Source organism: Gracilinanus agilis, chromosome 1 (assembly GCF_016433145.1).
Source record: "Gracilinanus agilis isolate LMUSP501 chromosome 1, AgileGrace, whole genome shotgun sequence".
NCBI lineage: Eukaryota > Metazoa > Chordata > Mammalia > Didelphimorphia > Didelphidae > Gracilinanus > Gracilinanus agilis.
Window position 1 is genome coordinate 165,697,160 of NC_058130.1, and position 13,285 is coordinate 165,710,444.

The 13,285-nt window shown below is 47.1% G+C and overlaps 1 protein-coding gene across 5 annotated transcripts; it reads right to left on the bottom strand.

Annotated features, from left to right (window-relative positions):
• Window positions 1–1,075: 1,075 nt before the first annotated feature.
• On the bottom strand, window positions 1,076–6,246 carry SIGMAR1 (sigma non-opioid intracellular receptor 1). 5 transcript variants are annotated; one of them, XM_044657255.1, is made up of 4 exons: window positions 5,934–6,246; window positions 3,574–3,774; window positions 3,192–3,284; window positions 1,076–2,897 (listed from the first exon to the last, which is right to left on the bottom strand). In XM_044657255.1, exons 1-4 carry the CDS (start codon window positions 6,082–6,084, stop codon window positions 2,623–2,625), a joined length of 720 nt encoding a protein of 239 aa, XP_044513190.1. In that variant the 5' UTR covers window positions 6,085–6,246; the 3' UTR covers window positions 1,076–2,622. The 5 variants fall into 5 exon arrangements, with proteins under 5 accessions (XP_044513190.1, XP_044513193.1, XP_044513195.1 ...); XM_044657258.1 differs by having other exon boundaries at window positions 2,713–3,027; window positions 3,574–3,776; window positions 5,996–6,246; XM_044657260.1 differs by having other exon boundaries at window positions 2,713–2,915; window positions 3,194–3,284.
• Window positions 6,247–13,285: the final 7,039 nt, after the last annotated feature.

The window sequence follows — 13,285 nt, forward strand, 5'->3', positions numbered from 1 at the left end:
TTTCAGTTAGCCGGCAGCGAAAACAAGGAGGTAGTTTGGCTCCCCCCTCCCCCCCCAATCAAAGTTTATAGACATCCTTAAATCTCTCCACAAACCCCTTAGGAGGGAAGGAGGATGTATCTTTGGATCTCAGGTTAAGAATGTTTATGAATCTGTCTGGCCCAGGTTTCAATTGTATTTATTTTTTTTTTAACCCTTTCTGTCTTAGAATTGATACTAAGTGCAAGTAAATGGTGAGGCCTAAGCAATTAGGGTTAAGTGACTTACCCAGATTGACACAGCTAGGAAATTTCTGAGGCCAGATTTGATACCATAAAACTATCAAGGTAGAGCCTTGCAGGAGCATCTAGTCCAATCCTCCAATTTTACAGATGAGAAAACAAGCCAGTGAGGAAAAATGATGTTGCTCCAAGATGCACAGCAAATGAGATGGAATATGGACCTAGACCTCTAGAACTACAAATCCTCTATTCTTTCCATCGCATTAAACTGCACAGAGAGAAAACTTGATTCTGCCCAAAGGAGGGATGAATGGAGTATGACGGCTGTGTCCAAGGATTTAAAGGCATCTCATAAAAACCGGATTAGATTTCAGTTCAGCAAGTTAGAGGGATTGTTTCTGCCCATTAAGGACACCCTCTCCACCTCTCCAAAGTTGTCTGAAAACGAACTTAGTGACTTTTTGGTTGGTGAGGCAAAAGTATTCATCCGGAAGATGGATGTCACTTGTCAGGAGATCCACAGAAGCCAGTTAATGGGAAATGACTAAGGTTCCCCGAGTGGGCAGCTGGACAAAAGGCCTAGACCTCAGCCCTCTTAGAGGGGTACACTACCACCTTATGGCCAGAGGTTGTCACTACAAGCCTCAATGGCAACCTCACAGGAACTTTGCTTATTTTTACTGCAGGCATTTCTGGCGGGATGAAAAAAGGGCTGGAAGGATGGAGAGAAATCACAGCCCTTGAAAAGCAGATGAAATCTCCCGTACCTTGGTAGTGGAAACCCTCCGAGCTAAAATGGCTTGGCTAATGTCAGGCCGAGGGCCGCTGCCTTCCCCAACAGAAAGAGACAAGGAATATTCAAGAAATATTTATTGAGGCTGAGACAGACCGAAAAACGGAGGGATTCTGGAGAGAAGCTGCTTTAAGGGCAGTAGGAAGGGTCCGAGGGGGCCTTGGATACCACCCTCCGTCAGATAACAGCTGAAGCCAAGAACCTTTGAATATCCAGGGATCTCGGAGGAAAGACAACTCTATCACCCTGAGGTGGAGGAACCAGGGGGCAGCCTGGGGAGCCAAGGTCCAAAGGGACAGAAATGCTAGGATCCTGGATTTCCTAATGATGGTGGCAGAGGGAAGCCCAACTGTCCTAAGGCTGGGCAGCTGAAGCCAAAAAGGAGCCTCACTGCTAAACGGGAGGATTCAAACACAGCACCAGACTCTGAATCAAAAGACCTAGTCTGAGATCTCAGTAAAGTGGTGGATGCTTACTACCTGGGTGCCCAAAGAGAAGTCCATTTCAGGTATGAGCCCAACTCATGCAGAAAATGGAGATAATACAAGGGGTCCCCAAAATCTTCATGCACCTTAACTTAAAAGCCCACCAAGAGTTTTGGGACACCTGGTACTTCTTAATAGACAGGTCCTACCTGACAGGACCACTAAGGAAAGCCTTTTGCAAGCTTCCAAGCCCTGGATAAAATGTTTGGCGTTAATGGGATTGGGGCTGGATTTGGCCACTCCAATCTCTCTCCTAATCACACCTAGCAAGGGACACAGGACATGACACTCTTTGCCAATCTCTTCTTTTCTCTGTGGCAGGATGGCCATCTCCATGAGGAGTCCCATTCTGATTCCCTAGATCCACAGTGATCTTTCCATCCTCCTTCTATTGCTAAACCTGAACTACATCACTTGGTGTAGAATTATAGTTTAGTATATCTCTGTATGAAAGCTTGAGCCAAGTCACCAGTTCTCTAGCCTAGGCTGCCCCAGGGACAAAGGAAGGTGGGCTGAGCTAACTTCTCAAAGTTCCCTGGAGTTGCAGGGTTCTCTGAACTTCTACTCATCCTGCAGTTAGATTAGGACTCAGAGGCCATCTATTCATCAGCCTGCATGGTCTTGGGAGGTTGTGGTTTCTTAACCTGCCTGGGAATTCTCTTTGAGTCTCCATGCTGGGCTGCACACAAAGGATATGGGGTGTGCCTGCCCAGAAAGATCTAACCCAAGTGTGATTCAATCAGAAAAAGCTCAGCCCTTTCTCTGCCATCCCACAGCCTGGGAGACAGCCTGAATTCTTGTTGGTAGCACTTTAGGGCCTCCTCCCCCTCCAGGGCTCTGAAAAGAAAGGTGAGGGGGTGGTGGGAATCTACGAGGGAGGGGAGAGCCATATGATTGGTAGCACCCACCTGGAAGGCAGGAGGAGAAGGGATACAGGGATGGGAAGGAAGGGATAGGCCACTGGTCCCCTTTGCATAGCCAGGATAGGGAGCTAGACATATAAGGCGTCTGGTGAGGGGGAAGAGTGGGAGTTATCACAGTTCCAAACTGGGGTTCGGGGCACACTTCAGGAATGACGCCTCCACTACTCCCCCAAAGTGCTGCCCAGAGAGTAGACTTGGGGTCATTTCAGGAACCCACTACCAGGTCTGAGTGCATGCCCCAGGACCACCCTGCCGAGTTCTGGCCTGCCTCTGTGTCCGGCCAGGAGCATCTCTGACCATCTCCATCTCACACAGAGGCAGGCTGCCCTCGCTAGTTCTGGGCAGGGAAAGGGGTGTCCGTTGTGGGGAGGGGGAAGGTCAGTGTCCCTGGCTGGAGAGGTAGGTGGAAAGCTCCAGACACAGTGCCCTGGTATAGGCCCGGAGAGTGTAGAAGAGCGTGAGGAAGTCCTGGGTGCTGAAGAATGTGTCAGCCAGTGCAAAGCCCAAGGTGGAAGGGATGAAGCCCCGGCCATATTCCACCATCCACGTGCCAGCCCCCCACTGCACCGCCGTGGCCTCCCCTGGCCCATGAACAATGGTGTCTCCTAGAGGTGAAGAGGACAGAAGAGTAAAGAGGGAGTGAGGGGGGCCAGGATAGTGCTCCCCTGAAATCTAACCATTCGCCTTAACCACCAACATTCTCATCTGAGCCTCCGAAGCCTTTTCAGCTTAACTGGCTGCCAGTGGGGAGTCCCCAACCCTCACACACCTGGGTAGTAAACTTCACTCTTGGTCGTCCCCTCCCTCCACTGGCGGAAGGTTCCAGAGATGATTGTGTCCGAGATTTCAGCCCAGTACCGTCCTGGGGAGAGAGAGAGGAAGATCAGCAGGATGAAATCTAGCACCGTCCATTCTTGGAACAGACACGTGGTCCTGGGAAGGGGGGAGATGGATGAAGGAAGGAGGGACTAACAGCTCCCCCTGAAACAACGGGTCTGGGCAAAAAAGGGGCAGGGTCCACCTTTCCTCACTGCCCCCTCCCGGGTCCATCTCCACCCCAGGTCATCATTGCAGCTACTACTGGGTATCTGTGGCGTCCCTCCCCTGTCCCCTCTCTAGCCCACTCCTCCCTAACCAAGGTCCAAACTGACCAGAGTGGCCCCCAGTGTCGATGGCTGTGCCGAAGAGCAGCACGTACTCGGAGAGTGAAGCATGCAAGAGGCACATGGAGCCCATCCACCCGCCGGCGTTCACAAACACCCACTGCAGCTCCTCATCTGCCAAGATGTGGCCTGGGTGCAGCCGCCGGAGCTCCACGATGAGGCGAGAAAAGGCCAGCTCATGATCGAGGCCTGGGGTGAATGGACATGTGGTGGAGGGAGAAGCAAGGTGGGTCAGAGGATTGGTCAGACCCTCAGGGCTAGATATTCCCCTCTACCCCCCAGAAAACACACTTGCCCCATGGGGTGGGAGGGCAGGAATAGATCCTAACCACTCCCTACACACACACACACACAGACTCTTTAGCTCCAAGTATCCCTTCTCTGCCAGGACACACACAATCCCTACAAGGCCAGGACTTCCTCTCAAATCCAAGGCGGAGCCCAGGATTTGGAGCCACAGATATGGTCAACTCAGTTCCCTTGTTTTACCAATGCCAAAGGCCAGGTTTATCTTCTTCCGACCCTCAGCTATTTTTGGGAGAAGAATCTGTGCCCCTCAGAGCATAGTATGTGTGCTCTTTGTGTGTATATGTGTGGGAGGGAATCAGGGGTCAAGAGTCATATGGATCAAAGTATTTTGTGTTGAAAGGAACCTAGAGATCATTTAGTCCAAACCCTTCATTTTTTTTTAACTCCTCCTTTCCCTTTTAGAATCAATACTGTGTATTGGTTCCAAGGCAAAAGAGTGGTATGGACTAGGAAATGAGTTAAGTGATTTGTTCAGGTCACATAGCTAGGAAGAATCTGAGGTTGCATTTGAACCTAAAATCTCCCATGAATAAGTCTGACTCTACTGAGCTACCTGGTCATCCCCCAAACCTTTCATTTTACAAATGTGGAAACTGAAGTTCAGGGAGCTGACAGGACTTCTCAATACTCATACAGGTAATTACAGAGCTGGCAGGGAATTCTAAGACTGTCTACTAGGAGTAATAGACTGCCTACTGGGAGTAATAGACTCCCTTTGACAATCTGGTGAAACCTAAAGACTCCTCAATATTTTTAAAAGCACAAAATAAAACAAGGAGAATTACAAAGAAAACCAAATATACTGAAATCCAGTTATCAAAAAATAAAAAAAATCAACAATAAGTTTATGATCCTCAGGTTAAGAATCCCTTCCTACTGGACCTGTATATACAATCCCAAAAGTAGCTCTATAGTGAAGTGGATAGAGCTGGACCAAAAAAGATGAGTTCAAATCCTGCCCCAGATAACAGTAAGACACTGGGCAAGTTATTTAACCTGCCCGCTTCAGTTTCCCCATTTGTAAAAATGGGGATAATACCACTTACCTCCTCATAGCTAGTTAGCTATAAGGATAAAATGAGATAAAATTTATAAATAGTTTAGCACAGTGCTGGGCACATGGGAGGCCTTCTACCTTTCCAAGACCTGACCACCTTTTGGGGTAAGGTGCCATCATAGATCCAGGTTGTTTCTTTCCATACATAGGGCCTTGGGTGACATCACTTACTAGTTTGTTTAGCCCTGGCACATAGTAGGTGCTAAGTAAATGTTTATTGATTGAGTAGTACAATAAAGGACAACACAGAATTAGGAGTCATTGACATCATAGGATCACAAATTAGAGCTGGGAGGTACCTAAGAGACCAGAAATTCCAACCTACTCATTTTAGGAAGAGTTTAAGTGACTTGCCCTGGGTCACACAGCAGAATTCAAACTCGGGTCTTCCTTCCTCCAAATTCAGCATTTGTCACCCAGATGCCCAGTCAGTTGTCCAGGTTTCAGGTAACAAGACGGCTTCTGCCTACCCGGGTGACCTTGGGCAAATCACTGAATCTCTTTCGGTCCTGGTTTCCTCTATTTGTAAAATGAGGAGTATGGGCTGAATGGTCCTTTAGGTTCCCTCCAAACTCTAAGTCTTCTGACCTCAGCATTCTCAATCCTCCCCCACAAACACATACACAAGGAAGCCAAAGGGGCACAGACTCCTCCCCCAAAGATACGCACCCCGGTGGGGGAGGGGAGGGATGGAAGAGGGACTCCAGACCCTCTTGGGGAACGCGGCTCCTTTCCCTAATCCAAACCTCCCACGATTCTACATGCTCCCCTGGTGCAGCTTGGGGCTGCTGCCCCTCTCCCTGATTCCCCCTTTAACACTATCTTGGGTGAGGGGGCGGGGTCTCAGCGCGTACAGAGGAGTGCCCCAGCAGCCGGGTCGCTTTTCAGGAATCCTTCTGCTCTTTTCAACCCTGCAAACCCCGACAAAGGTGCAGGGTGCCCTCCCAGGTGCACCTTGCCTCGTGCCCCCGCCCGCGCTTACCGGCGTACTGGCGTGCCAGCTGCGCGATCTCCTCGCGCTGGAAGACGAAGCGCTTGGAGTTCAGCCAGATGCGGATACCCTGCAGTAGCACCGCCACGGCGGCCAGCACTACAGCCACTCGCAGGGCACGCGAGCTCTTCGTCCACTTCATCCCGGCGCTCCCGGGACGAGGGAGCAGAGAGAGCTCCCGGGAGGACGAAACGGCTTTGGGCTGCGCGAGTCTGGGCCGGGATAGGTTAGGATAAGCACGGCACCGCGCACGCGCGCGGCCTTGGGGCCTTGGGGTGGGGATAGTGGTAAGAGTGGGAGTGGGAAAGGATTGGAAAAGCGGCAACGAGGAACCGCAGAAAGCGCCTCCACCTGCCCGGGAGCCCAGCCAACGTCACTCAGCCCTTCCCACTGCCGTTGTCACGCTATGGTACGTCCAGTCTCCGCCAATCAGGAGAGGGCGTATCTCTAGGCTCTGCCTCCTCGGATTGACCCATTCTCGAGGTACGGGGGAGGGTAAGGGAGCTAAATGGCTTGGGACTGAGGGGCGTGTTTGGAAGGCGGGGACGCGTTTACAGAAAATTTAGGCGTCTGTTTGCTTCATCTAATCCGTATTTGAGCCAGAGTACCCTCTGTAATGTAACAGATTTGGGGTGATTCCGGCTGTGAAATCCTGCACCTTTTGGTCACCGCCATTTGCAACCTGCAGTCTGGGAGTCCCGCCACCATCCGCCTTGTCTGATCCTACTCCTAAATAGGCAGCTAGATGGCGCAGGGGAGAGATGGCGGGGCTGGAGTTCAAATTCGATTGTGGACGCTTACTAGCAGGGTGACGGTGGGCAAGTCACTTAACCCTGTTTGCCTCGGTTTTTTCATCTGTAAAATGATCCGGAGAAGGAAAAGGCTTGAGAGTGACAATTAGGAGAAAGCCACATCATCTGTGGACTGGCAGAGTTCTATTAGCAAAACTCACTTTCTTCTTTGCATGACTTTCTTCTTTAAATGTGCACTTTGCAAAACTCATATTCATCTTTGAATAACTCTTCATCCCACTACCTTTAATAGCTGTTTCCAGTCTTCCATGAAGGGCATGAGATCTGGACATTGCAACTGAACCTCTTCCACTGTTGCTAAGTACCTCTGTGAGGATTATAAAAGCTTCAGTGTAGTTTTCTTGGCAATGGTGTTAGCTAGCCTTCAGGGGAATGATGGGATCTAAATATCAAGGGAACCAGGAGAGATGAATGCAATTGGGAAAATGACCTTATCAATAGATGCAGGAAAAGTCTTTGACAAAATACAACACCCATTTCTTTTAAAATAAAATAAAATAAAACACTAGAAAGCATAGGTATAAATAGATTTTTTTTCTTAAAATGGTACTGTCTACCTAAAACCATCAGCAGTTGGTAATGATGAGGAGCTAGGAGCTTTCTCAATAAGATCAGGAGTGAAATAAGGATGCCTCTCATCACCAATATTATTTAACATTAGCAATGCTAGCAATAGTAATAAAAGAAAAAATTGAAGGAATCAGAATGGGCAAAGGTGATAAAACTATCTCTGCAGCCTACATGATGGTATTTGTGGAAAATCCTAGAAATTCAATTTAAAAGTTAGTTGAAACTATCAAAGTATCAGGATATAAAATAAGCCCACAATCATCAGCATTTTTATTTATTACTAACAAAGTCCAGCAAGAAAAAATAAGAGTATCATGGTGCTTGGACAGCAGGACCGAGTAACAGGACCCAGGGCACAAGAGGACTAAGAGAGAATCCCTTTCTCTCCAAACCTCTGGGATGGGCATGAAAGGGATCTCAGGGGACAGAACACTGACTGGAAGATAAAGGCCTGTAGCCCTAATACCTGGAGTTCAATACCCCCCATCTTGAGGATGGGAGAGGGGGAAGGTAGGGCTCTAACATGCATTCTCCATGAGGAGGAATGAGGCCTGTGGACACACAGCCAGGCTAGGTCAAGAACATTGGGTGATGAAATCCTAGCAGGGGCTCACCAGATCTGGGAGGCTGTCCACAAAGGGAGAATTGGGGGAAGGAACAGGTGCTGGGGTGGGAGCCTGAGGGAGGAAGGACTAGGCCAGAATGTAGGTGGGCAGGAGTGTTGGGAGCAGAGAAGTTGGAGGGGCAGGACCTGGCACAGGGGAGTCACACAGAACACTGGAACAGAAGCCAGTGAGTTCTCAAAGACACACACACACACACACACACACACACACACACACACACACACACACCATCATCGACAGGATACTTCCAAAGACACTGATGATGCTGGCTAGGACCCCTAGAAGTGGGACCCAGGAACAGAGGGGCCCTTCCCTATTGTTTTCAGCTAGCCAGGCTCTGCTGCCCTGACTTCCCCTTTCATGCTGGGCGGCCGGCCTGCTCTGTCCCTTTGGCCTCAAGTCACCCCTTCTGTCCCCTTCTGGAAAGCCAAGCTGACTTGAAACAGAGATGATGTTCCTGGGGTGGGCTGGAGGTATGGGGTTGAACTAACCCATGGGTACCCCTCACCAACTCTATGTCCTGTATCTAGATGCTATATATTCTCTTGTAAGGAAACTCATTTAGATTTGGTGGTCTCTAGGAGATAACTTCCTTCAATAGTCCAGTCTATTTTCTACCCCTTCTCCCTCCCAGGGACAGTTTGCAAAAGGCAAATCACCAGTATTTATAGACTGTCCCACAATGCTTTTGCAATTTCACCATGACCTGGAGCACAATGAGTAGCTGAATTATCTTTTATATGCTATCTCTCAATAACCTGTCATAGGAAGTGAGGTACTGCCAGGATGGTTGGCAGAACAACTGGTAGAGAAGCCAAAACTACCAGTTGTTTTCCCAACCATCCTGCAGTAGTCTGACTGATATATCCCCTTGATTATTCCCATTTCCTTGAACCACCTAGTTTTATGAGACCCACAAACACTGCAGGATCATGGGACAAGATAGAATCAATAGATTTGTCCCAGACCTGAACAATAAACCATCAAGCAACCATTGAGCACCCCGGATTGGAGTGGTTGATGTGGTCAGACTTAAGTACTCTTTTTGTCTTCTTAATTTCTCTCATTGTTTCTAAACCACTCCCAGATACTCTCCTCTTTCCCCAGCCTCCAAGTAAGCAAACAGTTGTCCTTCCTTTCCTATACTTTAGTTCAACAGAAATAAACATTCTTGGTGTTTTTCCCAGAGACAGTGTTCTAGAAATCTTGGAGCTGAGTGACACTCTGTATGGTGTGTGTTTTGGTTCTGTGTGTTGGCTGGCCATAAAAACATTGTCTCCCTTGTCCTGATTAAAGATGTGTTCTTTTATGATTGTTTTGGTAGTTAGTTCTGTGGTGTCTTTTTTTTTCAGGTTCATGCTTTGTGGAAAATAAATATTGAATTGGGACTTTTTTAAACCCTTACCTTCTCTCTTAGAATCAATATTGTGTATTGGTTTAAGGCAGAAGAGTGGTAAGGGCTAGGCAATGGGGGTTAAGTGGCTTGCCTGGTCATATAATTAAAATTAAATTGAGGCCTTCTTTTTTATTACATCGAAGTAGTGATAGTAAAGAGAGGGAAATGTAGGAAAGAGGTAGAGAGTTGCCTAGTTAAATATCCTAATTACTGTTCTGACAGATTGAAGCTCACCACTGACAAAAGCTCTTTCAGGTCCAATCTCCAGTCAGAAGAGTTAGTTAGCCACTGGGTCTCAGTTTATAAATTCCACCCACTAGCTCTCCCAACATCACATCTCAGGAAACAATCACAGTTCCTTAATTTGCCTGGCACCGCCCGAGGGGCAGTGCCTGTGGAATCAGTTTCCCCAGCCAACTTCCTTTCTCTGAGGGCCTGTCTATCCCTGTACATCTCTGATTGATTACATCAAAACCAAGGGAGGGGAATTCCCTTCTCACAGTCACCCTGCCAGGAAGTATCTGAACCAGATTTGAACCTAGGACTCCGGTCTCTAGGCCTGGTTCTCAATCAGATGAGCCATCTAGCTCCCCTTTCATTGGGATATTTTTTTGAGAAATGGTTCTCCTCTTAGCCCCCAAGAACAGTTTGGTTTTGAAGTCTTTCCCCCTAGGATATGAAACTGGGTTAGGTCTAAGGGGTTAAAAGCATATCTCTGGCAGGGATTTTGTTTCAGGCTGGGTAGAGACCTGCTCTTTGTTTATTTGTAAACAAGAACATGATTAGGTGATGAAATCAGTGTGCTAGATAGCCATCATTTTTGGACTTCAGTAGCCAACACACTTTTGGGAAGAAGAGGCCTCTTGGCCTTCTTCCTGTGATTGAAGTTCATTTTTGGTGTGGCTGTTCTCCAATCCGAGATGTCCTGGGGATGGTCTGAGTGATGACATCAGAAGGGACATGTATTGGCTTATGTGACATGAAATCAGCCTCTTTTGGCTTGCCTGGCTCTCCTGCCTAGTTTCCTACTGCTCTTTTTCACCTAGCCTAGCTACCTGGCTTCTCGTGCTCATCTCTATCTTTTTGGACCCTGATAAAGAGTTTTTGGTGTCTGTTTGGATTGTGGAGGGAGCCTGATGACTAGTTAAAAATCTTGAGTAGTCTTTAATAAATTAACATTTTAAAATTAAACAGGCAACCTCCAGAGAATGTCATTGGTTGCATCTTTTTGAGAGGTACCTTGGCAACTTCCTAGACCTTAGTTGAAGCAGACAGATCTCTCATGGTCCTGCAGTTCTTTTCTTTACAGACTCTTTGATGGCAGGCATGGCCTGTGCTGACCCTGGCAACTCAGTTCTGATCTTCATATTACCTCTCTTCTTTCTCAGTTTTTTGACAACCTAGTATGCCAGAAGAACAATACTAGAAACCCTTATTAAGCTATGTAGGTCATTTTCACTCAGGACAATTATATACGATCTGTCTTTATTGCCACTTTCACTGTCCTTAGCTCCAACCAGATACTTCTGGTCATATAGGAAAGATCTTTACCTAGCCCTGTTTTACTCATGGTCAGGGACTTAAGGCTTAGTTTCTGCCATGCCCAATGTTTCTTACCATCACATCATTCCTTCAGCTTCTATTCTTGACTTAGGAGGCCTCTCTAATTACACTTTGATAAATGCCACACAGAATTGCCGTTCTCAGGGTCATGCATGGGTACCCAATCCCTTACAGGATAAGATTGAGGCTGGTTACCACATCATCCTGTTGTTCCCTCCCCTGCCTTTGGCTATCTGAACCTAGCAAGCCCTCCATAGAGGTGGTTCTTCAGAACTGATAGACCCTGGATACCCTCATTGCCATTCAGCATGAGATTTGTGCATTCCTGAAAGAATGCTGCTTTTATGTTAATGACTCTGGCAAGATTCAAAACATGGAAGAACTCCTTAGGGCCCTATCTACTCCGAGGCTGAGGCTTGGGTGTATTTCTAATTACTTTACCTTGGTGTCATACTTGTGAATTTATATAGTCTTTCCTTTGTAAACCCTTTTCCTCCAAATGTATTCTTGTGGCCTAGAATGGGGTGGAGGGACATGGCAGAGGAAAGAAAGGAAAATCAATGTAATTCAACACTAATTAAATGCCTACTAGGTAAAAGGCACTAACTTGGGAAATACAAAAGCAAAAAATATTGCTGAAAACGAGGGATCATTTCAATCAATCAGCATTTACTAAACACCTACTATAGTATGTGTGTGACAAGCAAAAGATGAAATGGCTGAGGAAATGAAGGTTGGATCTTCTGAATTATTGATTTGTTAAGCAATGAATGGCAATTGCCTAACAAATGGGGACAGGCCCCTTCCTTAGCTTAGGGTTGGACCCCAATACATGGGGAGACAGCCTTTTATAGATTAAAAACAATCAAGGCCAATTAACTAAAAGGAAGGAATACAATGTTAGATAATCTGATTTTTAATTAGATAAAAGATTAGGGACTTTTCAAATCGGGAGTAGGAGAGTGAATAGGTGAAATCCCCTGAATTCTGGAAAAGAGGTGTCCCCCTCCTTCTCAAGTATGTTTAACCCATCAAAGGAACATAGAACCAATAAATGAATGATCAGTATGGGGCTAGTTTTCAGATAAGGCATATAGATTGCTTGAGATTATGAAAATTACAATTATTAGAAATTCTTTACATCAACATTAGGATTTGGCTGCATTTTCTGGTCAGAATAACATAGAACCCTGGTTAAGGGTCTCTAAATAGCAAGTAACAGAGGTCGAGTTTCACAGCCACAAAGAGCTAGATTCAAATATCATAATAAGGTTTGTTCCTAATTCCCACAATTGAATAAACTTTTCTCACAAGGCAGAAGGTGGATGAGGCCCATAAATGAATAGAAACTAAGCTACCTCTAGAATTGAGTGGTAAGATAGAGTCACAGTATGGTTCTCCCAATTTCTACAATCAATCACTTGCTAATCCCTTCAATTTAGAGCTGGAAGGGACCTTACCCCTCATCAAGTCTTCATCCCCACCCCATTTTACTGAGAGAAAATTGAGGCCTAGAGAAGTAAAGTTTATTGCCTTCAGGTGCAGCATATAATCTGAGGTTGATTTCTTCTTAGTCCTTTGTCCCCGGGGTCCCCAGGGGTAGGGGTAGGGAGGAGTTGGGGTAGATAGGAAGGGTGAATTTGAGCTCAAATGCCAGAGATAAGCAACTATGAACAGGCCCCTTAGGAAGGAGAATTTTCTAGACCCAGATTCAAGGGATTAAACTGGTAGGAAACCAGAGAGGAATTCATACAGAGAACTGTCTGGAACCAAGTCCGAGGGTCACAATTTCAAAGCTGGGAAGGAAGGACTTCATGGAACTAGCGTAGGAAGGCTCTAGAAATCTCTGTGGCTCAGAGCTTTGCTCCCGCTGCCGGGTCCCCAGTTACCCGGCCCAGCACTACAGCCTGCAAAAGCTGCTGGGGGTTCATAATTCAGATAAGCAGCCCTCCCCGGGCTCTGACCCGCTGTAGTCCCAGGTGGGGACCTGGAGGAACGAAGGCACGGAACTGACGGAGCCCGGTGGAGATTGGCGAACAGCGCTCCGTCCTCCTTTCTTCCCAAGCTTCCTCGAGGCGGAAGCCCCTATTTCAAGATCTCGACGTCCGAACCTTCCTAGGCAGAGCCTCTCCGATTCCCCTCCCGGTGGATGCTTCCAGCCGCTCTTAGAGCCCAACAGCAACCTAAAAGCAAATATCAAACCAGTTTTCTTTTCTTTTCTTTTTTTTTTTTTAACTTCTTCCAAAATATTTTTCCATGTTTACAGGATTCATTTTCTTTCCCTCCCCCCTCCCAGAGCCGACCAGCAGTTCCCCCTGAGTCAAACCAGTTTTCAATGTTCCCTGGATGGCATGTCCCCACGTTATCGGTCAAGGG